The 26,057-nt window shown below is 39.9% G+C and overlaps 1 protein-coding gene across 5 annotated transcripts in view; it reads right to left on the reverse strand.

Annotated features, from left to right (window-relative positions):
• Positions 1 to 24,288, reverse strand: part of TRPM6 (transient receptor potential cation channel subfamily M member 6) — a 69,187-nt gene extending 44,899 nt beyond the window's left edge. For all 5 annotated transcript variants that reach the window (XR_006932332.1, XM_046905501.1, XM_046905500.1 and 2 more), the window contains exons 1-6: positions 24,118 to 24,288; positions 9,464 to 9,543; positions 8,600 to 8,638; positions 3,200 to 3,371; positions 2,593 to 2,806; positions 509 to 633 (exon numbers count right to left, since the gene is read on the reverse strand). Coding sequence is in view for 4 of the 5 variants with exons in the window: in XM_046905501.1 (XP_046761457.1) it covers positions 509 to 633; positions 2,593 to 2,806; positions 3,200 to 3,371; positions 8,600 to 8,638; positions 9,464 to 9,543; positions 24,118 to 24,264 (777 nt within the window). In the remaining variant the exon portion in view is untranslated. The remainder of the gene's footprint in view (positions 1 to 508; positions 634 to 2,592; positions 2,807 to 3,199; positions 3,372 to 8,599; positions 8,639 to 9,463; positions 9,544 to 24,117) is intronic.
• Positions 24,289 to 26,057: the final 1,769 nt, after the last annotated feature.

Here is a 26,057-nt window from a genome sequence, read left to right on the forward strand (position 1 = left end):
AATACATTGGCACTTTTTTCCTGACTGCATTTCCAATAAAAACATGTACACTACCATTTATCAGAAAAGATTTTGCCTTACTTGTCAAGTGTCTTTAAACAGTTACATTGACTGCATCCTCATACTGGCACTCACTCAAAATTCTATTATATGAATAATAATCACATCTGTTAATAGACTTTCTGTATATACAATTAACCTTATTGCTTATTCTAAATCACATGAATATAGAGGTACATAATTTGCATCCACAAGAGAGTTACCTAACCAATTGCAATAAATAAATAAATAAATAAATATGTTTTAAAACTATCCATTTGTATAAGAAAAACAGAATACACTGTGTCAACATGCCACAGAATTCTGCCCCTGAGAAAAACATGAACCTCTGATGCTAAGAAAAAATATCAAATTAGTGAAATGAAGCAAGCAAAAAATAAAGTATGGAAGAAAGCTAAAGCACTGCTCAAACATGAAGGTTTTTATTATTAAAATGCATCAAACTCACATCTTTCCCAATGAGATCCCTTCGGTTCTCAATGATACCCCAGGGGGGGATCCCAACAGCACAGATCTTTCTCAGGTATGGTGAGGCACGTCCTTTCAGTGCATCCCCCACATGTCTGGACACTCCTAAACAGATAATTAACCATAATTTTTCTTCTGTATTTAAGACTTGCTGCAGGACAATAACTGAAGGACTTTCCATCCTGTATGAAAGCTGCCCTGAAAGCAATGCCTCCTATTTGGTATGTTCCCACAATGTCAGATTGGATGTTAGTGGTAGGGCAGCAGAGATTGAACCTTCCCACCAATATTCTGTTCAATTTTGTTGCCATGAGACAGATGGCAGCAGAGGGGCAGTCTTAAAAAATGGCATCTGACACCATTGAATTCCTCCATATAAAGCAGTGAATTCCTCCATACAGAAAAAATGGCACCCACTGACATTCATTGATGCTTACTGACTGAAAGCTCATGGAGACCAACCAGTGAATGTCAGCACAGAGGGGTGGTGAGTGGTGCATTTCAGCAGTGCCAACAGCAACATGAAAGACAAGCCATGTTACGGACAGCCATGCACAGTTTTCATACCACAAAACAAAGAACATCTTGATCAGCTCATCCACACACAAATCAGTGGACTGTGACCAGGGAACTGTGTACAGAGCTGAATATTGGCTCATTGGCTTCAATGAATTGAAAACAATGGTAGCAATACTGGAATATCAAAAAGTTTGCACCAGGTGTTCACACCTGGAATAGAAAGAACACCTTACACAAGTCTGTCAGGACCTACTGAACCAACACTGTGCTGAAGGTGACCATTTCCCAGATTGCATCTTTACAAGTGATGAGACATCATGTCACCACTACGAGCCCAAGTCAAAACAGCAGTCCATGGAGTTGCAACATGTGAATTCATCATCTCTTGCAACATGACAACACACCAGGCTCCATACCAGTTTGTAGACTGTGGAGTATACTGCCAGTCTTGGCTGGGCTGGCCTACCACACCCCTGCAAGTGTGGATTAAGCACTTTCTGACTTCCACCTATTTGGGCTGATGAAAGACAGACTCCACAGGCAACACATTTCTAGCTATGACATTGCCATAGCAGCTATGAAAAGAGTAGGTCACCTCCATTAGTGAAGACTGTTATGAGCATGGTGTGCAGGCTTTTGTTCATCATTGGCAAAAAGTGGCTAATGATGGTAACTATGTAGAAAAACAGCACTTTGTAGCTGAGCATATCCTCTATCAAAGTGTTATTCTACCCTTTGTATCTGTTGCAGTTTCCATGGAAATAAATAAGATGAATTACTTTCAGAGCAACCTACATATTGTATTCTGTGGTTATGTTTTAACCAGAAATAAACCATCCTCCATGTTTGTATACCTGATATGAACTGCTGTAATTGTAAGGCTCAAACATAATGACCCAGTGATTCAAACTCAAATTTTTAGTTAATAATACCAATACTACATGCCAATGGCACTTTCTATCTAATCATAAAAACTTCATTATTTACATACAGGGTGGTTCCCCTGTAAGGACACTGGACCGAAAAAACGATAAAGAAGTAAAATTACTTCAGTTCTGTGGCTGACCAACCACCTCAATTTTTGAGAGGATAATAGGCTAATAAGGTCATTGTATGGATTATCATAATTCAAAACTTTCCTAGTGAAAAAAAAAACCAAAAGTTAAATATAGATTTGAAAATTTCAAAAGTTCAAAAAAGCTGATCACAGTCATCAGAAACTAAATATTTTAATGAAGCAGATAAAATTGACTGTAAGTTCTTGTTATCTACTATCAGTTGGCACTTTGTTTCTTACTATTTGTAGAATACACTGCTGCTTAATAATAAATAAATAAGTAAATCAGAATGCTTGTCAATAGCAAAGGCATACACTGTTTGTCTTTGAATGATGTGTTGCTCCTAAAACAAAAATGTTTTACTGTGTAAAAAAGTACCACAAATTATAAAACTAACTATTTCATTATATTTGCCCCAAACATATGTGTTTATACACACAGAAAGAACACCAGAGGAAGACTGAAACAATATGACGAATTACACTACCACTGTTGATGCCTTCAGTAATGATCCATGCTCCTGTAGTCTCAGCAGCCTTCATCAATCCTTTACTGAAAACCTGCTTGACCTTTGAGGGAAGTTTGAAATTTTCAGTGCCTCCATGAACAGAGATGACTAGCTTTGGCAACTCCATCTGCCATTCATTAACCATCAGGTGCAACAGTTGATCCAAACTGCTATCATAAGAGAGTCTAATGTACTAGAAGAAATAATCGCAGATAAAATAAACATCAGTGAAATACCCGAAGAGAAGAAACTGCAACATCTTACCAAGTTCCCAGCTATAGCATCTTAAAGCCTTTGTGCTGGATTAGAATTTTCATAATACTGTTACAGTGATTGCACAGAAACACCAGCCAGCAATAGAGGCAGAAAGACAAGCAGCTACTCTTAACTGTGGTGAAGTTCAACATAAAGATATATACTAAATTCACATACATTAACTTCAGTTACTTTTAGGTTCCTACTGCTCTCTTAAAACAAACCAGCCTATACTCACCAGTGTCATTCTTTGCCCTTCTTCCAAGGGAATTATAAAAAGAAAGCAGACAAATAAACCCAGCAACCAGTAGGAATCAAATTACATGCAAACCTTGGCATGATAAGTGTGATCTCCATCTTGAAAATTGATTGTACCAAATGCATCTGTTGGACTTGTCTTTGTGTGTTTTTGCACAGACCATTTTTCATCTCTCTGCAGGGCAGTCTGACAGGCAGGCCAGTCTACTCCTGGGTGATCTCCAATCAGCCTTCCACAGCAACATCTCACATTAAAAATAAAAATTTTAAAAATGAGTTTATATTACATACACTTGTGCACAGATCTAGGATCTCCACAACAGTAGCCCAAACACTCTTCTGATTCTGACACTAAATAAAACAGAAGTGAACTCAGCTAAAAAAATCTCAGTGATGGTAAAATGGCATTGAATTAAATAACAAAAATGTTTTGCTGGATACATCATTTGTTCCCCTCCTGGGGAACACTGACACCAGTTTGACGGTTTACCCACAAGTTAATTCTGACCTGAGCTATGCAGCTCAGATTTACTGGAGTCTTCTGTAAGATTTCAGAGAAATATCTTAGAACACTGAAATTTGCTATAGATATTGCAACAGGTTATTCCAGGTGCTGAAGAAAGATCTAGGAGCTACAGTCATGAATGCAAATGAGAGCAGAAGTTCCCAGTCTAAAGAGACCTCTAGACTAACTCCAGGACACCATCAAAGTGAATATACAAAATAAATACATTCATTGTTGAGGGGAATATAACAAAAGTTCAGTTAGCATTTAAGATTTGCAACAGGATGAATAACTCAGACTCCAAATTCAATCAGTATTACTGTCATATGGACCTAAACAGGCTCCAGCCTGTTCTACAGGATTAAATTTGATGTATTTGTAGCGACATCTGACACTCCAGTTTTCTTTTAGACATTTTAGATGCTAATATACGTTAGCGGCAGGAAAAAAAGAAATAAATAAAAATAAAAATAAAAATAAAAATAAAAATAAAAACAGGGAATAGCATAGGGGGCAAAGGAACTGCTGACACAAACTAGTCAACTAGAAACCTTATTCTGATGAGCCCAAAAGCAAAATTCACGGTAATTTTGTCTTCTCATAGTCAATCCAGGTCAAGGCTCATGAACTATTACAAATGTATCCAAGCTGGAGCTTGACAAATAAGCCAAGTCTCCTACAGATATGCAATTAAATAGCTATTACAGGAAACTGAGGATTCAAAACAAATGGAAGATCATTACTGACACTTTAAGTGCTGTCAAATAGCATGTGGGCTCAGACTTCACCCGGAGGTGCTATACAGGCATACATGTTTTAAAAGCATTTCAGAGCAATGCAACTGCAAAGGCAGGTAACACAAGGAAAGCAGCTTTGGACGCTTGCCTATAAAAAACATGAGGCCAAGGACTACATTTGTTCATGGCTCTCTGCATGTAACTTAAAGGAAGGACTTAAAGGAAGAAAAAGAGGTATTTTCAATTAAATTGTTGGTCTTTAGAGGATAAATATCCTTACAGCTGAGGAATTAGCCTCCTTGCTCTGATTTTTTTGTTTGTTTGTTTGTTTGTTTGTTTTGTTTTTTCTTCTGGGGACTCCAGGATAAGAGCAAAATATCCATAAAAATTATCCTTTAGAGAAAAGGTGAGCAAGTCTGTGGATACCCTATTGTTTTTGGTCCTGAAAATATCTTGTAGCCACCGTACTGCTCCTACTGTGGTCTCACTAAAACAAATTCTTTTATCCAAGAGTCATTCTGTAGGACAGTAAAACTAAAGCAGTCTCATCTAAATAGTACACTAACTTCCACTATTTACCTAGTACACCATATTACACAATCTGACTCAGCAAATGCCAGTGCTTGGAAGAACAGCACTGAAAAGCATTCAGACTTATTAGCAGTGGATTACGCTTTCTAAAATCTGAATTAATTTCAGTCCACAGAGTAAATCACCATCAACTAAGAAAACAGGATGACTGTCCCACGTTACTGCTCCATACAAGGAGCAATCATGTCAGTGGCCCTCAGAGCAGCAAGAGCCAGAGCAATCCTGCTTTTTAAATCAGAAATCCTATGGAAAGCAATCAACTGACATAACAAATAACCGCACCAACCTTGAAATTGACAGGCCCAATGAACACTGAGCAATTTTCATCATTAGCAGTATTTTCACTGCATATCTAATGTTTAAATGCAAATATGTGACAGGTGAGCTGCACTCTGAACAGTTCAAATACACTGTGCAGACAGCGAAGGAAATGCACGTGGACCTAACACATGCACTGCAGGGTATATGCACCTGTTTTTATCTCGGAGATAGTCACAACAAGAGGTATGAACTAAAAAGAACTGATATTTCCTGAACAGCTCATGCTCCACCCCAAGTTGGCATGCTCAGTCTCTTGAGCCAAACAGGAGGAATGAACAAAGTGCTAAGGCCTCCCTGATCAGGGAGGTCAAAAGCCAAGATCAAGAAGCTAGAACGGGTGAGGAAACCAAAGCACATTACACACATTTGCTTGGCTATGTTTTGCTTTTCCATAAACTTTTGTGCTCTGTGCCTGGTGAGGGGAGTTCAAGGAGGAGAGGAGCTAGCAGCCAAGGATAGTGGTCAAGCCAGGAACTGCTTCAGAGCACTGGAGGCTCACACATCCCTGGGACCTGCTGGGCTGCACCCCAGGGTGCTGATGGAGCTGGGTGATGCCTTTATATATTTGTTAATACCTAGATCAGTTTTCCCAAAATGCCATCCATCCTGGTCTTGAACATCTCCATCCACAGATTCCCTGTGCAACCTGTTCCAGTGCTTCACTACACTCATAGTGAAGTATTTTTTCCTGTTGCCTAATCTAAATTTGTCCTCTATCACAAAACCATTACTGCTTGTTCCAATCACTACACTCCCAGATAAAGAAACTCTTCTCATTTTTTTTTTCTGTAGGACCTCCTTAAGTACTTAATGCTAACAGTGACATCTCTCTGGAGCCTCCTCTTCTCCAGACTAAACAACCTCAGCTCCATCAGCCTCTCTTTGTAGTAGAGGTGCCTCAGCCATCTGATCATCCTTGTGGCACCTCTAACATCTCACTGTAAAAGGTCCATGCTGGGATCCCTGATCTGAATGAAGTACTTTAGTGAGGTCTCACTAGCAAGAAGTAGAGTGGGATAATAACTTCCCCCAATTTGCTGGTCATGCTTCTTTTGATGCAGCTCACAATATGACTAGGCATAAACATGCCTAAAAGGTCAGATGGACACGACTTGTGAAAGCATCTCAAATGTGCAAGGATCTAGAAGTACAGCATTCCTGAATACTCACTCAGTGAGGCTGGTCTAGGTTCTGTCTGGCATGTGTTTATGAACACTTACAGAACAGTGAATAGAAGTAATTTCAACAGAGAAGCAGTAAGTTTCTCAAATTTCATTAGGAACTACTTAACAGAGTTATTGTACTTAGTATTAGCAAATACTTGCATAACCCACTCATAAACAGTTTGCAAACCTTGGAAGTTTCCTGCAAATAAGAAACCACTAAAAGATTTCAATTGCCTATGATGTTGTGATACTGGGTAAATTATAATACGTGTCAAGTTCATTCATGTCAGTTTTGTACTACGTGGAAAATTACAGATCTCAAGCTGACTTCACAGGTGATCTAATAAGTACAGTCTAAGCAATTATAATGTTCAGGTGAAAATTACTTCTCCTTGTTAGGAATAGGAAAATTCTTCTGTAACAGAGCTCTGAGTGTGGTTTAAGATACACAAGTATCTTAATTTCCTCAAATTTTAAAATTTGAGGAAACACTTGAAAATAATAGCTGGCTGAAATAAATATCAGACAACCCCATACACCCTATACATTCTGCACATGTAGAAAGAGGGACATACATGACACACAGGAAAATGTTCATGAAATAGTAAAAGAAACAACTAAAAGATGAAAAATAAAAAGAAAAATCCAAAGGTACAGAATTTCATTACGGAGAAGGTTGAAAGAGAAAAATGAACACACTTTTTTGGAGTGCACACTTTCAGTTTCTCTTCCTTCTTTTCTTGATGTAGTACTGGCATTCATGCAACTGAACAGCTTCATTAGAAGACTGATTTGATGCAAGCATTTCTATTTTTTTTTTCTTTCTTTTTCCCCCAGGTTAGTTTTCATACCAATGAGCTTCTCATGCCAACTAACAACATGGTAACACTGATAGGGGAGATTGCACAGAACTGCAGAACTGCTGTGATATTAACTTAAATCAGATTAAACCATGAAACTATACCTTAAGTACTCCTTTACTTACCACACATAGCCCTAAAGGTATAAGCACAAGTTAACTTCAGTTTGAAGTACAAGTTAACTTTGGCTTACATTACACGCCAAAGTATCAGCAAATCAGCAGGAAGCAATAAGATCTTTATAACATTTCTAGTTCTAAAACATTTGCAAAAAATCTTAGGATCTCTTTTCTTTTTCTCTAAAGCAACCATTCTTTTTGCACAGATCATTCACTTTAGTTTTAAGACCAACGTTATTCTGTGCATTAATCACTTTCAGCAATGTGATTCACAGAAGTAAATTATTTGCTTTTTGGAAAATGTGATTCTTGTTTCACATAAGTCTTAGAAGTGAAACAAACAACAGAAGAGTAGGATAGAGTAAAGTACTTTAGTTCCATTAGAAAGTCCTTCAAAAATAATCTAGTCCAGCTGAAAAATGTTCAATATAACTTAAAAAAGCAAATAATCTTGCTTATGCATATGACGGGACCAATTTTCACCAGTTTCCTAGTCCTCTGTTACTGAAGGACACCCATTGTTTTCTGGTGCTTCAGCTTTCAAAAGCCTTTAATACAAAACAAATGCAAAGAAAAGTTAAATCTTTGTTCTAGTAACTATTTATTATCATAAGCATACAATATCAAAAGGTGTTTGGGGATAGCAGCTGAGCAAAGAATTTTGGATGGAAACCAACTAGTTAATATAAGCTACAAATACTAGCTGCTTGAAAAATACACAAGCCAGTTAAAAACACCAGAATAATGTAATTTTTGTTATTTGTTGAAGGTGTGGATGCCCAGTGCAACCTTCAGAAATTCTGTCATCAGGGATGTTTCCATTGCCCTCTTTCTTCTCTTTTTATTTCCTTTCTTCTCTTTTTCTAATTCTTACTGTTTACCATTGCCTTCCTCTCTCTCTCTCCTTGTATCACCCAGGATACAGCCTGAACTTAAAGATAAACCCAATTGCAGAAGTTATTTGGATAAAATTTTCTACTGCAAGTAAGTTAAAGTTTATCGTGCAATTTATGTTACCTGGGTTTATGGTAAACCTTCCCCCCAGGCCCCAGAAATGGTGTTCTGACATTGTAAGAGGAAGGATTTTTTTGTTGTTGCTTCCTAGAGTAGGAATGTCCATTGTTAGCTTTAGGTCATTATAAAAATCATATGTACATCATTTTTGCACTGTTACCTGATTAAATTCTGGCACACCTGGCATCCTGCGGGACATCTGTGATAAAGATAAATAATTAATATCTGCATGTACAAAAGAAAACATCTGTAATAACATTCATAAAATATCAATTCGTCTTTGACAAAATTCTTACCATCAGAATTAAAGGTGGTCTTCTTCTGTATTAACCACTGGAAGAACTACTAGATAACTTCAGTGATTTGGTTTGCATGTTACATCTCAAAATATATATTCTATCTACATTTCAAAGATGAGTTCTCTACTGTCTACACAATCCATGTGTTTAAAACAACATAATACAAATTACAAGTTTGCATTCTCAAAACATGATCTTGCTGAGTACATTTAGGCAGCACCTTCCATTAGATACAGTCTGGAGTGTCAAATCATGTTTTTCTTCTCAGTTCCCACAGGGTTGCTAAAAGTTTGATCTTTTCCTTACTCTTTTCACACTCTATGTCAATCTGAGTGGAAACCTGTGTCTCACAAGACTTTGATCAACAGCAGGCAATATTTTGAGGATGGGAGAAAACAGCAGTACAGGATTATGGATTTCTGTGCAGCAGTAGTTCAATATCAGAAGCATGCCACTTTTTTTCCTCTTTAATTTGGATGACATAACACAGTTCTAGTTACTGGACTGACAGCAAGTTGTCCAGGAAGGCATGGAAGGTTAGTTGTTTATAACTTCTTATTCAAATGAACAGCAACATTTAAAAAGTACTGGTGAGAGGATCTATAAATATCACCAACTGTAGCACTGTGAAGATGGAAAGAATTGCATCCAAACTTCACAAAACACCCATGAAAGTGTACTCCGATTCTTTCTAAATTTAAAATAAATGAAAGTCATTGTTTTACCTGTGAGGGTCTTTTAAATAGGGAATAATGTTTGCACATTCTCTTTTACTGAAGACTTCTTCTATCCAAGTTTTGGGGGGCTGAAAAGACATTTCAAACATAATTATATTCCTTAACTTTAGAACACAAAGCAAAAAATTGCATTACAAAGTTTAGGCTGCTGTATATGCCTAATTCCAAATAATTTCCATCACAATGTCAAATGAAATCAAATGCTATTAGCTGAAACTGCAGCTCTGAATTGCACAAGCCCTTCACTCCCAAACCTTTTTTCATGGAAATATGAATGCTAAAATATACTCAGATTCCTTGGTAATAAACATGAAAATGATTTAGAGGATCGCATACATGTAACTGAAAGCACTGCACATTCTGATAGAAGACTACCAAATAGCAATATTACTAAAACTGATTCTGTGCAAAAAGGCATTATTTCATTTTTACCCGAAAGACACTGTTTACACCTTCTAGTTTTCTTATTATAAGAGACTTCAGAATTGATGCATCCTGGTTACATGTTTACTGAACTATGCTGAAGTACAAAAGACAAAGAACAAAGACTGGACCAACTATTTAGAGTGTGTGTCAGGTGGAGTTTTGCCACTGGGATACTGCCTCAATGAAGGCTGTTGTACCTGAATGAACTGAACACTCACAGTTGTACACAGATGTTTTTCAAAGAACCTCTTGCTATTCTAGCCAATCAGACCACAAAAACCAAAGGATCCCCTACGCTCTCGCCATAAAGCAGAAAGAGGGATGTATTGGATAGAGGTGAATGGAAGCAGGTTTCTGCTTGGGGCAGCAGAAAAACTTCCAATCTGCCTACCCCACCCTCCAAGATACCCTCAGACAACAGATATGAAGCTCTGGAGCTTGACGGACAGGCATCCTAACATCCATATCACAACCACCTCTGACAAGAAAAAAAGAAGCATTTATATCATAGGCAAGTCCCTTGTGAGGGGAACAGAGGGCCTAATATGCCAACTAGACCAGATCTACAGAGAAGCCTGCTGCCTCCCTGGGGCTCAAGTAAGAGATGTTACCAGGAAACTCACTAGGTTGGTACAGCCCCGATTATTAACCATTATTGATTTTTCATGTCAGCAACAATGAGATATCAAAAAGAAGTCCAAGGTCAATCAAATGGGACTTCAGGGCTTTGGGGTGATTAAGAACAAAGGAGCAAGGGCACAGGTAGTGTTCCCTTCTATCCCTCCTGCAGCAAGTATCAATAGTAAAAGAACAGGCAGACCCAGCTGGTCAATACATAGCCCTGAAGTTGGTGTAACCAGCAGAATTTGGGGTTTCTTGACTGTGGGGTAATCTAAACAACATCAGGACTGTTGGTGCCTGGTGGGATGCCTTCCTCAAAAACAATTTCTGTTATAGGTCTCCCAGCCTGAGTGACAACATCTATGAATTACTCTTTAAGGAACTCAGAGATATCTCTAGATTGGCTGCCCTTGTCCTTATAGGTGACTTCAACTTGCCAGACATAAACTAGGAACATCATATAGCTGATACAAACAGATCCAGGAGATTCCTAAAACATTTTGATGATAACTTTTTGGTACAGACAAAAAGGCATGCAACTAGGAATGGTTCCCTCCTGGATTTTTTTAGTCTGTAAGCAGAGAAGGTCTTGTGAGTGAAGTGGAAATTAGTGGCTTTCTTGGTAATGATGAAGTATATAAGTAAGTTTAAAATTTTTGGTGATAGAAGAAAAACTGCCATCAGAACTGCAGCTCCAGATATGGGGGGAGCAGACTTCAAACTACTCATTTTATGATTAGGCATGAAAGGCAAATGGTAATCAAATAATAAACACTGACTCTTTATTCATTCTCTATGTTGAAAATTGATTACTCCTACGCAACATGCCTAACTTGCAAAAATACTTATGGTAAGTACTTGTCTTCATACTTGTTTATAAAATGCCTCCTTCGTACAACGAATTAGAAAAGAATTCAGTTCATGAGAATGCCTGTAACAACTGAATAAGTGCAGTGCTCAGAGCATTTTTATGGTTCGAGTTCAGCAGTAATTCTTATAAAAGAGAATTCTTCTCTTTTATCTCCTGAAAATAATTATGATCCTTAATAAAAAAGGTTTGTTTGAGGATTTTTACTTCAGCTTCACATCCCTAAAAAACCCTGCATTAACTGATAGCTAATCACGAGGTTATGGAATACCAAGAGGTACGTGGGTGAAATAACAACTTGAGTGCAGGTTCAGACCCAGCTTCCATCAGGACTAACAGCAGTCCTCCCTTTGATTTTAATGTAGTTTGAATCAGTCCCCCACTGAGAAGGATGAAAGGGTTTATTAAAAAGCAGTTTGCAGGTATTGATAGGCATGCATATTCTTCCAAGAGTAACTAATTTAATTGTGTCTGGTTGAGCTTAGAATGAAGAAGTAAGAGCATGGAAGATCCTTGGGGCTGGACAGAGTGTGGGCATACAGAAAAATTAATTATCTCAGAAATACACCTATTGAAGACATGAGACAAAAATTAAATCCAAGGAAAGACCTGAGAAGCAGTAAAGCAGATTTCATTGTTTGAGGGCAGGCATGCAACGCTTTCAAAAACTTTTCAATAGTAGCCTTGTTAGTAATTGTTATTGTTTCACGCTTCCCAAATCACTTTATTCTAGTTGTCTGAGCTATCAAGCAACATAGAGAAATGCTTCTACTATTACAATACCCTGGGACTCTGATTTTCTGAAATCCCTTAATATTTCTGGTAACGCTATTCAATCGGAACTAAGGAACAAGAAATCTTTTTATTTTGGGATGCCTTGGATAAGAATGAGCTTCACTAAACTTTTCATTAACAGGAGAAGGAGGAATGGAATTGCCAAGAGGGTGGCAAGCCTCACAGCACTGGCTAGGGAAACATGCTCAGCCTTGTAAGAGAAGAACATTCACATTGCTGTCATTTTGATTAGCAACACCACTAACAGTTCAAATACTTTTGAACAAGCTGTTGGCATTATTCAGTCTTCCCCCCAGCTATATTATCTCCAGCATGATGTATTCTGGAAATCAAGTGTTCTGGGGGTATCTTTCCAGGTGTGAAGGCCAGCACTGGAGAATATAAAGTATATACCTCCAGTACAACTGGGTGTGTTGCGTAAGCCTACACAAAACCAGCAAAACATACTGTCAAATGAGCAACACACAGGTGCTCAGAAATATGACTCCATTTGAAAAACGGTGTCAAAGAAGATTTTTCCTCCAAAAAAGCTACATTATATATATATATATATATATAAAAGTTACAACAAGCAGAGACGTGGTTATTTAAAACCAAAATATAATTTACAGTCTTTAGGGATGGCAATAAAGTTTGCTGAAGTTACAGCAAGTAATAAGGGATATAAAAAGCCTTCTTTACTATTAGTTTTTTGAACATCCAGGCTTTTTCCTAAATAACATACTTTGTTCTAGATATTATTTTGTTTAGATTCTGGAAAATCTAAAAAGGGAGGTTAGGGAGTTAAGACAAAAGTAACAGTGCTTACAGTTCTGGATGCTTTGTGCAACATTTTACATTTGCAACATTTGGTCCAAAACCACATCTTCTCATGCAGCTGAGGCAGTGACTAACATATGCTACAGTTGATCAGACGACCCCAATCCCAATGAGTTGGACTCAATGTATAACAAATCCAGTGGAAAAATCCTACTGATTCTGATGAGCCTTGGATGATATACCATGAATCCAATCTTGGATTACTGATAAAATTCCCATTTAATTTGAATGAACAAGGCCACAATTCAATTAATTTGATCCTTGTATACTGATGCACCAAAGATGCACCTCACATAGTGTCTCTGAGATACCCCCAGCCTCAGACTCATCTGAGTTAGCTTCGCTTCAAGATTCTTAAATATTTATTTTTATAACCAATGAGAAGCAAGTAAACATAGCCAAAAGCCTAATTTGCAAATTCTCTATCATTTTTGTCTTAATGAAATTCCAGATAGTTATACTTAAATACATAAATAAATTGAAATTCCAATCAGCCATAGGAAAAAATGAAACCACTTTGTACCACTGTATTTCATCCTGTTATGAGTAAGTTTCAAAACTGACACACTGAGGTGCAACACATTTGCCATTATTATATAAAATTCAGATGAACTCTCTGCTTGATGTACAATATATACCATAAAAATAACATCCATTACTCAATCTAAGGTGTCCAAATTAATAGACTTTTTAAAGTTTAAACTTTTTATTTTAAACTTTCATGCTCTCTACAGCAACCTGTGACTTCAGGACTGGGCCAGTAGGAATGAAAAGAGGAGACTTCTCATCTGCTGTTTGTCTGATCTTGGTCCCAAGCTTTCTGAAACACCTCTGTAATATGCATATTTCTCTCTTAAAACATTTCAGAAGTGTCATCATTCAGTGAAACTTCAACAACAGATTAAAACTTCTTCCTTCACTACAACTGCGGTGTATATATATATATATATATATATACAAAACAAGCACCCTTTCTACCACAAAAATGGATCTAACTATTGTTTATGATTTAGAAATTTATTTTCTGATATACTGAAGACTGAAAGCAATGTTTATATTGCAATTTTCCTCCTAGAAAATCCTGAGACCTTTATTTGGGAGATTTGCCTTCTCATTTCTTACCAGTCTAAGGATTAGGATTGCTGCTTATGCTTCCTTGCCACAGAAGAGGCTTTGGAGATTTCTAGCCTGATTTAGTCAATGGAGTGGGAAGAGTTTGGCGCTGAAATTTAAGGCACATGAGTAGTTTTTAGAAAACCACTTTTAATCGCTTCTCCAGTATATTTAGTGTCTGAGATTCTTACGTAATATGGAATTAAAGGGACACTCTCAGGTCAAATTTGGTTACATAGAAGTAAGGTTTCCAGTAGTAAAGAAAGAGATCAAGAGACTAAAATTCAGAGAACACCTGCAATGCTTATTTATTTCAAATTCTTGTTGGCTGGGGGTGCAAGAAGACAAAACCTAGAAACTAGACAAGCAGAAAGGCAAGCAGTCCTCCAAAGCCCAGCAGTGACACCTGTGGTGTGCTGCCACGACTGGGACTTCATGCAGGGGGTTCAGCAATTCCTCATGCCTGGGGGTCAGGCAGCATGAGCAGGGGAATCACCCAGGCACCACATGCTGTCCCTGGACCTCACGAGTCCTGAACTGTCTCAGAGAAACACTGTGATCACTGTTCCATCTGTCTTCTGCCCATGCTCACCCTGTTTCCCCGTACATGGCTTGTCAAAGTCAAACCTCTTAGATGCACTGCACCAATTACATACTAACAAGCAGTGTCAAATGTGCAATTGTTCTGCTTTGCAATGAGCTTTTCTAAACCAATGTCTGCAATAAACATTCAGGCTCTTCAAAAACAGAGAACATGCACCATTCATTGGTTAAGTACTAGACTCAGGAAAACTAGGTTACACTGCAAATACTAAACAACAATTTTTTAGGACTATTAGGTGTAATAATGTCCATTTTGGGGTGAAAGGCACAGATACGCACATCTTCAAAAGACACCACGTGCTACTCCTGACACTGTTAAATCCCCTGAAAAAGGTAATTGAAAGGCACACACATCTCTGTTTCAGAATTTCATCCATTACTGAAATTTAACCACTTCCTCTACAAAACAGCAGCATCTGCCTTTAATTGCATACTATAAATTTAGACAAGGGAAGATAATGTAAATTACATAATGACTAGACAATTCAGGTAATAATACACTAAGTCATTTAAGCAAAATCCATTCATGCTGAAAACTGGTCACAACAATTGAGTTTGTAATCACTTACTTACTACACTGCAACAAATTGGTACTGACAACACAAACAGCAATGATCTTTATGTCACCTCTTAGCCAAAACACTATTTAAGGAGCTGAAAAGTGCTGCCAAACACTGCACCTCTGCTCTGCACAGGTTCCACTTTATACAGCTACTTTTCTGAGTCATATCGCAATGGCTCATATGCTCAAAAGGTATCCCTGAAGATCTTAAATCTTAGAATTCAACACTTTCAAAAAGCTGAGCAGATACAGCAGAATTACTGCAAAACAAAATATAACTGCATTGTTTCCAGTTAGGAAATGTTTTGTTACCATTAAAATGATGACGTGAAAGCAAATACTCATTTAGTAGCAACAGACAATGATGGAGCTGATACATTTGCCCCAGACTCCAGAATACCCATGCAGTATCTGCAAAGAACTGTAATTATTAATGTCAAGAAATAAACCCAAAAGATCTAAAAGTGATTTTTGGTGCCTAGAAAGGAGGGAGCTACCATTATCGGGTGAAAGCTGTGAGAAATGAACCTAAGGGAGTATGTGACCAACTTTTACTCAAACACAAAGTGAGGGGAGGGAAAGAGGAACTTCTCAGCATTGCCGTTACAGGAATACAGCCTCCACATTCAGCACACTATCCTAAAATATTTTAAACCCTTTTAAAAATTAACTAGACATGGAGCAAGTCACTTGCAAGAACACCAGGTACCTGAAATGCAGCCAGACTTCTCGTAAGTTAACACTCGAAACCGTTTCACAAGAGCTCAGCCTGTCAGCCAATTTATGTCTTTTTTAACCCTTAGTCCTGGAATGCTTATTGAGCTATAAAAGCTAAACTGGTTTTGTAGGTATTGTAATTTCATGCATAACAATTCTCACGTGAAATATAGGACTCCAGCAATATTTCTATTCCCCGAGGTGACGGCTAAATTACTGCCAGCATGAAAGATTTCAGACTTCAATGTGCTGTCCTGGGGTAGGAACTCTCCTTAGTTTCCATTACATACACACTTATGGTATGAAGTAATGTTCATATAAAGTAACTGTTCAGAACAAAGAACACCACTTTAGATTCACGTAGGGCAGAAGTGTATTGTAAAATGAACCCAATGTGAGGTTTCCAACAAACGCCCAGGCATTCTGAAATTTCCTTCTGTTCAGGCTACACTCTTGGAGGACAGCAGCCTGGCTTTACAACACAGAAATGCCATGGTTCCCTACAACTTTCATCACTGCAGTACCTCAGTCCATCTGTTACTAACAAGTATCTTTGGCTTTTACAGTTCTTCTTACCCACTCCTTTGCTCAAGTGTTTAGAACTCTGTACATCTGTGAAAATACTACATTATAGGTAATTGAATTTGTAAGAAAACTGTCACCACTACATTTTGAGAAGACTCAGAAGTACTGAGCAGGACATTCCATTAGAATGCCTCACTGTTTAACAGTGAAATACCCAATTATAAAAGACAACAGCTAGTTACTCCCACTGCACTTTTGCAGGAATTCCATAGCTACAGATTTTTTATTTTTATTTTTTTATTTTTTTCCACTTTTTAAAGGCAAAGAATGATTTCAGCAGAAGCTCAGTGATTTTTTCCTATTAGTCCATTTAACCATACCGGTTGTTAATTCCCAATTCTTTGTTGATACTTACAGGGAAATAAGAGTCGCCTGTGCTAGTAGGGTAAATGCAGACTCAGGTTAGGGAGAGACAAAAGAAGTTGCTAAGAATCTTCAGCCATGCAGAAAAGACACTTCAGATGATTTTCCTAGCACAAAAGGAATCTATCAGCTTCTCAGTAATACGAAATTCAGTCTTCAACCAATGTCATACTGTGGCATTTACTTTCACACTCAGTCAACTGCACATAAAAGTAAAGTATGCATGCCTAAGTGCCCTTCTGTATTGCAGTCTTAAATTGAAGGCTCATAAAAATGTTTCCAAAACTGCAACCCCAAACTCAGCCAATGAAAGAAAACCGTTTCAACTGTAATGAGCTTTCCAGCACACTGCTTCAAATCTCATAGTGGACCACACAAGACAACCAGAAGAACATTTCTCAGTGCAAATAGCAGTTGGGCTATGGCAACAGAACACAGGAAATACTACACAGAAAATTATCTCCTTGTTGCTGTTGAAGAAGCTCCAGTTTGATCCCCGGAACACAGAACTGGCAAGCTGACGGAACACTTAGCCCATAGGACAAAGGACTAGGCCTTTGACCAGTAATTAAGTCTTAATATTTTAAGCTTATCAGTTAATCAAGTAAGCCCTTCTGCTATCACCAAAGACATAACATTTTGGACAAATACATAATAAAACATGGCCCTGTGGCACCCAACTACATGGGAGGAAGGCCAAGGAAGCCTCCACCATAACATTTCTGCTGATAGTCCAGGCATTTGCAAATGAACCAAACACAGGAAATCTACATCCATAATTCATCTTTCTTAGCACAGTCCTTGAAGCCAGCCCCAAAAGCATTACTTAAAACCTTGTATTGGCATTACACATTCATAATTTTTTTTTTTTTAATAGGTTTCCTGGTCATGCTCCCCAACTGGAAATGACAAAAAGTCTTTGTGACATGGAATGTAATTTAGCTTTCTCCCTGAAATAGGCTGATCCAAAACCCACAACACCAGCAGAGTGCCATTTCTGAATAAAATTGGATGTGGCTATGCTTCATAACTGTAATCTACACAGACAACAAAGAATCCATGCTTAAAGCTGATAGCAGCTGCCTTGCTGAACACTGACATCTGCCTCACATTGCTAGCACTGGAACACAGTATAATACTATACATCACCACCTCTCATAAAGCCAGTCTAATAAGCAGTCTAAAACATAGATTATTAAACCAACTAGTTACACATAAAGATATCTTATAATGACTTTAGTTGATGGAAAACAGTTCAAAATTGCAGAGTAAATTATGAAAGACAAAAAAAAAAAATGATAGACAAGAGCAGGAACAAATAATAGAGTATTTGCAAATAATTATAAATCCTAAAATATAAAAATGGCTTTGCTTTTCCACATTTCTTTTAGAGGACTCCTCAATGAATAATCCCTGCTTGACTCACTGGCAATCTTTCTGAACTCAGTAGTATTGGTAAAACAGAGAAAATAAAGCAGTTAGTCTTCTTGTATTCACTAATGCAGCATCATCAGAAAATCCCACAAATTCAATCAAGTTACACATCCACTTTGAAATTATTTTGTTGCAAGTCATTTTAAAGCAGTAAAAAAACAGGTAGTCATAAGAAAACGTTGCTCCCAGATTATTATGCAGAGGGTTAATGCGGTACTTCAAGCCTTACTCAGATTTCTACCTTGGGAACAACAGAAGCCTATGCTTTTTCTTTGTTTACAGTTCATACAAGCAAAATCAACCTGTGGTATCTGAAACTGTGTCTCTCTTTCCTGGCAGTGAGGGATGACAATGCTCAACCACCTACATCTACCAAAGATTCAAAATTAGACACAGTTCTTCCTTGTTTAAACCAACTGCAGCTTCATTTGCAGTACATTATATCACTTGTGGCTCACACTTCACCTGATGAAATTATAAAGCATTTTTAATATACTCATAGCACTGAACACAGCTTTACAGTAAGTATCATGAGCCACTGATCAATAGACAAAGATTTCCTCGACAGCCATCAAACCTCACTCATGTTTCTTGAAGATTTTTTTTTCCCCAGGAAAGTCCACAGCACATTTTGCATTCAATTAAAATTACTCCTCTGTTCTAAAAACACCCCATGTCTGCCTAGAAATTTAGTCTCTACCTACAGAGTCACATTGAAATGTATTTTATGCCTATATTTATACAAAATTTTCCTCCATTGTCATTTCTCTTATCTTTTGGACTAATGATAAAAGTTTTACTTCACCAAGAGAAGGTGTTCAAGAGGAAGTGACAGAAGTTACATTTGACACCTGCAGGTAAATTTAGAGCTTTCCTTCATTTTTTATTTTCAAAACAGGCTATTAGATAAAGAGGTGGTCGTCCAAAGACAGGATATATCTAAAGTGTCTGAGGTTACTGACGAAAGGAAAACAAACACAGACTGCAGAACTCATCTGCAAGAAGCATGGAGGGTACCAAGAAGTGTTCTTGACTGCAGTCTGCATTAAAACACAATTCTACAAAGTTTATAGGACATGAGCTACCTAGACTACTGGCTTCTGAAGCCACTTGGCCATTTACTGTCACTCCTGACAGTGCTGTTTGTTTTGCTTCCCTGCCTGTCTCACGCTCCTTCAAAACTTTACGGCTGGACTTGTACACAGCAAATTTCACACACACTGTGAGAGAGCCTTACTTTTCACAATGCCAAAATCCCACTTTACAAAGTGAGGGAACACAGCTCTGACGACCTCCAGGAACATCAAGAAGGCTGAAGCCATGGTCCTACATCTTCCAGCCTAGCATCTGTTGCTCTCCTAAGATATAAATCTCTCTCAATTTTAAATCCTAGTATGAAGTTAGCCATAGCTGGGGAGCAGCTGCATGTGTGGGGCCATGGGGATAGGACCATCATCCTGCCCCTTTACCACACAGGCCACCTAAGCACACCCTTTGGCTTTTCACGGGTCTGTCAAAACCTATCCCTCAGCCTCATGTGCAACGATTCCCACTGTAACTCCAGCATTGCCAGCTGTTCTGCGCACCAGAGGCTGGCAGAGCAGCCAAACAGCTTTTCTCCTGGGTTTGGAGAGTGAGAAGTGCTGCTGCGGGAGCAACCAGTTGTCGTTCAAGCTGCTGCACAAGCAGCAGCAGGAGCCCTGGCTAGGCTCCTGTACAGTCCAGGTGCTCTTAGATGCCTGCCCTCCTGTCCTCCAGTTGCACATCCAGTTGCTGAATCCACAGGCCTGGTTCTGGCACTCAGCCTTTCTGGTAAGTACTGGTAAGATGGTGGGCAGGTATATCTTCTAAGTATTTGGTGTCTGCTGGTACAAGCACCTCTATCTCTCTCTGGATGTTAAATTGTACAACATAAAGTATGTTTACGTACGCATACATATGTTTGTATATGTATATATATAGTATAAAGTATATACTGTATAGTATACTTTAGTAAAGTATAAACAAGTAAAGTATAGTAAAGTATAAACAAGAACAGCATTTTTTAGTGGACTGGTAAAAATTTATACCCACAACCAAACCTTAGAAACACAGCCTAACCCAACTGACATTAAAGTCACAGTTGGTGACAAACTCTTTATGAAAGTGACCAAGTCACCTTGACATACTCCCCAGTGCTACTCAGCAGCTAGGAACACACTTATATAATGAAATGTTTCATTTTTTGACTCCACAGGGCAGGCATGATGGCACAGCCCAGCTGTTTGCACAGTTCCAGACCATTATACCAGGAGCCACAAACAGCAGCAATGCACAAGTGGACCGAACTCTATTCTCATCACTGTTAGTAATTAGTGAAAAAAAGAAGTACTCATTCCAGTAGCAACTTGATGGCATGATTTGAAACATCGAGATACATGTTAAAAACCCTGTTTGCTGGATTGCATCTACCAGTTTGTCTATCTTCTGTCCCAAGACAAGAGCAGCAAGAAGCCCCAGACAGCATTTTCAGATTCCTCCTTTTACGCCTGTGTGATGGACAGAGGGAACCAGACAGCTCAAAACAGCATGTGCCAGAAACTGCACTGCAAGAGAAGCAAAGCAACCACAGAATCATACTGCAGAATCACAGAATCATATCACAGAATATCACCGAATCTATCATTACAATGACAAAAGCTTAATAAATCCTTCTCTTCTTGGTGTGCAAGCACTTTTCTTAGAGCTGTGACCCTCTCAAGGGTTCTCTTTCAGTACTAACCAAAGAATCAGCTTCTCAATAACTGATTAGTTCTCAATAACCAAGTTAAAATAGCAGAGATAAGAACACAAAGAAAAAGAACTGGGAATTCAAAGCACAGAGCAGATCACAAGAGTTTATCTAGTATATCCGTTACAAAGAAACATGTTCATTTATCACCTTGTAGTAAATCAGGGGAGCTTTACTCAACAGTTAAAGGAAGTCTTCTTGAAAAACAACACCTAGAGAAAATGAAAAAGTTTCATCACAGCCACCCTGACTTCCCACTATACTGAGAACTGACTGAAGTCTCCAAATTCAGTTCTCCATAAATTGGATTACCCAGCTGGAACCTGCCACCTTCCTGGAGAGAACCAAAAGCCTAGGATCCAGCTTATTGGCGTCATGTCGGGACTTTCTCAGCAGACACAGTGCTGCAAGTTAAGGCTAACAGCCATGAAAAGGCAGGATGGAAAGTGGGATCATTTAGAGAAGACAGAGAGCCCTCCTCAGAGTGTTCCAATTCTGGTTCTCTGTATGACACTCCAGAAGACCCTGTCAGTTAGATTAACGCTTCAGAGATATAAGCTGAAGTGTGAACCAGACACGTAATTGCCCCGTCAAGACCACGACCAAGGAAGATTTTAGTGCCAGCATCCATATTCTAGTTTAGCTGAAAGAGATTAGCTCATCTAGCTCCTGCTGTAATTCCAGACCTTTCCTCCTCACATCATATGCTCATCTGATACAGTTCACCTCCAGGATAAATTAATTTCTTGGAAACAGCTGTCTGATACAAAATACTCTTGATTTATGTGCAACTGTTTATACTATTGCAAGAAAATAAAAGCAGTAAGCATATTTAGAAGATTTAACATTCATTTGCCTCTTTTTGTGTTGTCGCAGAAGTGATCACTTGCAGAAAAGCCACCAGATCACCTTCACAGTTCTCATCAAAATGATTTCAGTTCAAGTCTCAAAACTGCTCAGTAAGACTCCCACTGCAAATTTCTTTGGGAACAGAGAATATGGAGCTGTGAATGCTAAAGGGAGTTGAAGTACTTTGTAACAGATTATCCTACTGTTTATCCCAGTACTTCTACTTCATAACTCATATGCCCGGGCTAAAGCAGACAAATAATTGTCAGTTTCTTCATGCATTCCTCCAAAGAATGTTAAAAATGAAAGAACAGATTACATAGTTTACTCATTTCTATTGCTTGTCAGATGTTTCTGATGCTTCACCTTCCTCCAGTGGTATTGAAAAGAGAGAGGAACAATATTGCATATAGGTTCTTTTCTCCTTCTGTTTAAGGTTTTCCTCCTGAGAGGTTTTCATTCTGGTACAGCAGATGTCACCAAGATCATACACATGCTGATGGACACTGCAGATAAGATACAGCAGTACTCAATGACTTTTGCCATCCCTTTGGGAACATCAGCCACTCTCAGAGTGGCACTGATAACAAGCTGAAGGCACCAACCTTCTCTTCTACACCTGCAACCTTCCCCTGACAAGGTACTGCGTACCAAAAGCCCACTTATCCCTGAGCATCTGCCACAGTGGTTACACACAAGTAAAGAACAACTCTTTCTGACAAAGGAGTGGCAAGCTATGGCCACATTCAGGCAATTTGTATGCCTTGGAATAAATTATCTGCAGCCCCGCAATGAGCTCTGCACAGTTATTACGAATAAAGATGCTTACGAAGACCTCATTTTCTTCCAACAGTTGCAAGAATTTTGAAGTCTGCTCTTTTAAATCTACTACATAACTTTTAGATTCTACTTTGGCGATTGCAAGTGGGAAGGAAAAAAAAAAAGAAAACAAAACGTATCAAATATCTTCCTTATCCTGTCCTTGTCCCTGCAACATTTAAGAAGAAAAAAACAGGGTGGAGCACAGAGGGAAATGTCTTCCTCTAGTACAGTTCTGCAGTTCTTACGATTCCCACTGATATTGGCTACTTCTAGGAAAACATACTTCAGCACATTCACTATTGGGCAACTTCTTCACCTCTGACCTTGTAACAGGTGAGAAAGCTTCATCCTTTGTCCCTCATCAAGCCTAAAGATGATTAAAGAAACTTAAGTTCAAACATAATCAAAGTTACTTGCTGCTTATCATGTTTTTAATAGCACTGCCATGACTTTATGTGAGGCTGTTATAGCATCACATAAATGTATGAAGAAAGAGCCTGTAAAGCGATTTCACAACTGCAGAACACTTGACGCTTCCTTAAACTCATTTTAGCCTTACACGAGTATGAGCACATTCTTGCAGGCAGCCCTGCAATCCCTCTTGGTTTGTCTATCCACGCTGTCCGACACGCAATAGATCTCCGAAACCAGTTGCTCCATTTTGGTACCAAGAAATGTGATTCAGTATCAGGCGCTCACACCCTAAAACCTGAGCGCATTGTTTTCTCAGTGCACGGGCAGATACTGTGCCTTTTGGAAATTACATCCATAAACTGGAATAGCCACAAAGACAACTCCACAGCAGGCGCACCTCTATCCCTTCTATAATATTAGAAATGGATACTTGGGGTTACAGCACAGCCTGCATAAAACTCTGTCCCATCTGACAACTTCACCCACAGCTGCAGAGCTCTCTTCCCAAAACCGCAGCATCTGAACCATTACACTTCCCAGTCCCGAACAACGCCTTCAGCCGGCGGTACACCGAAGGCAGGTTTGGCAGAGGCACGGGCAGCTCTTGCACACCTCACACCTCACCCTGCAGCCCCAGGGCGGGGAACCCCTGCAGGCGGGGATCGTTCCGCGGCCACCAGAGGACGGGCGGCAGCCGGGCACGGCAGCGGGCTAGCCCGCACCCAGCTGACGGGGAACCGTCCCGGGCTCCGCTCCTAACGGGCTGCCGAACAAACCCGCCTCTCCTCGCTCTGCTCAGCCGTTCCGATGAGCTCCGACGCCGGACCGCTCGGCCCCGGGGAAGGCACCCTATCCCCAGCGCGCGCCCTCCCGCCCCTCACCTCATGAGGCGCAGAGGCCGTGGGTTCGCGGCTGCCCTCGGCCCGGCCGCGCCGGCGCGGGTGCCGCCAGCCTCCCCCCGGCCAGTCCCTGCCGCCGCGGCAGACGGGGCCGAGCTGAGAGAAGAGCAGGTCCCGCCACGCCGCCATGCTCGCGCGGCACCGCCGAACCTCGTCCCGCGGCAGAGGGGCAGGCGGGCGGCGCCTCTGCGGGGCGCGGCGGCTCCCGGGGCGCCGGCCTTCACCTCCGGCATGGTCGGAATGGAGCTTTCGCTCCGCCCGGCGAGGTCCCGCAGCGCGCAGCCCCAGCCCGGCCGTCTCTGTGTGAAGCCGACGCGTCGCGTCGAGCGACCCACCCAACACGCGTGTGGCTTCAGCTCGTCCGCTCCTCGGTTATCCTCCTGAAACTGGAGGTGCTTTTTGTGTGGTTATTTATTCGGATGCTGTGATAAAACGTTCCTGGTGGAAAATAAAGTTACAGCACTCATCATAAACATAATGGAAAAGTCAAAGTGGAAAATTACTATTCTCTCTTGGATTATGAAGACTTAAATCGTGTGTAATCAGCACACTGGGAAGCAAGAAGTGAAGTTGTGCCTGGTTTATGGCTCATGACCATGGAAAACTCAGCCGCAGTACAAGAAAACCAGTACATTATTCGTGTGTTAGTTAAACACTGCTTGTGCACAGAGGGATGACAGTTGGATATAAGCCCAAACTTCTGAATGCTCAGCTTTGTAACAAAACTTTGTGTCACTTTTTCTACAGGGGCAAACAGAATCGAATGCAGAAACTTCAGCACACCTTCAACAGTTACCAGTGTCTCCTGCTGGGCTGGAGACCTTCAACACAGCAAAGCCCACAGCCCTTGAACCACAAGAGCTCACAGCAGTCTGAATCACAGAACAGCTTTGAGGGGATTGAAGGGATCTTAAAGTCCATCCAGTTCCAACCTCTCTGTCACAGGAAGGGCTGCCTCCCCACCAGCTCTGGCTGCCCAGGACCCCATCCAACCTGGCTTAGAACACCGCCAGGGATGGGACATCCACAGCTTCTCTGGGCAGCCTGTGCCAGTGCCTCGCCACCCTTTGAGTAAAGAATTTCCTCCAAACATCTAAACTAAATGTTCCCTCTTTTAGTTTAAAACCATTACACCTTGTTCTATAACTACAAGCCCTGTAATAAGTCCCTCTCTATCTTACTTATAAGCACCCTTTATGCACTGAAGGGGCTCGGTAAGGTCTCCCTTTGTCTTTTCCAGGTTAAACAAGCCCAGCTCCCTCAGCCTGTTTTCACGGGAGAGGTGCTCCAACACTCTGATCATCTTTGTGGCCTTCCTCTGGACCTACTACAGCAGCTCCACATCTGTCTTATATTGCAGGCCCCAGACCTGAATGCAGAATTCCAGGTGAGGCCTCCTCACTTCCCTCTCCCTGCTGTCCACTCCTTCACTTGCCAGTTTCGCTGAGTGCTTCCCTGCAAGGCTGCTCTCATCCAGTTCATCACCCACACAATGTTGACAGTAGGGATTGCCCTGACCCAGTGCAGGACCTGGCACTCATAACTGGCTGTACCTAATGTTGTCTAACACATCTGGCATGGTTATTCTTCCTTTATTCTGAGCTCCATTTGTTTCCATTCTCCTATATTTTTTCCAGCATGCCTCTCAAGCCTCAAGCCTGAGCTCTAAGTTGCTTTTTTTTTCTTTTTTTGCCCCCAAACCACCTTCTTGCTATAATCAACAAATTCTTTGATTTTTCTACCCTATCCTCTCCTCCTCTTTTTTTTTTTTTTCCTAACATTTCTTTTGTTGGTTTCAGTTGTGCCATTGAATTTATTGTGAGCTTCAATACCTGCCTCTGAATGCTGTCCGCATTTCTCATCTACTTTTCCATTTTCCAGTCTTTCCACTTCCAGTTTTCCTGCGCAGGCAATCTCGACTT

The sequence above is a fragment of the Gallus gallus genome, chromosome Z (genome assembly GCF_016699485.2).
Source record: "Gallus gallus isolate bGalGal1 chromosome Z, bGalGal1.mat.broiler.GRCg7b, whole genome shotgun sequence".
In the NCBI taxonomy this organism is placed as follows: domain Eukaryota; kingdom Metazoa; phylum Chordata; class Aves; order Galliformes; family Phasianidae; genus Gallus; species Gallus gallus.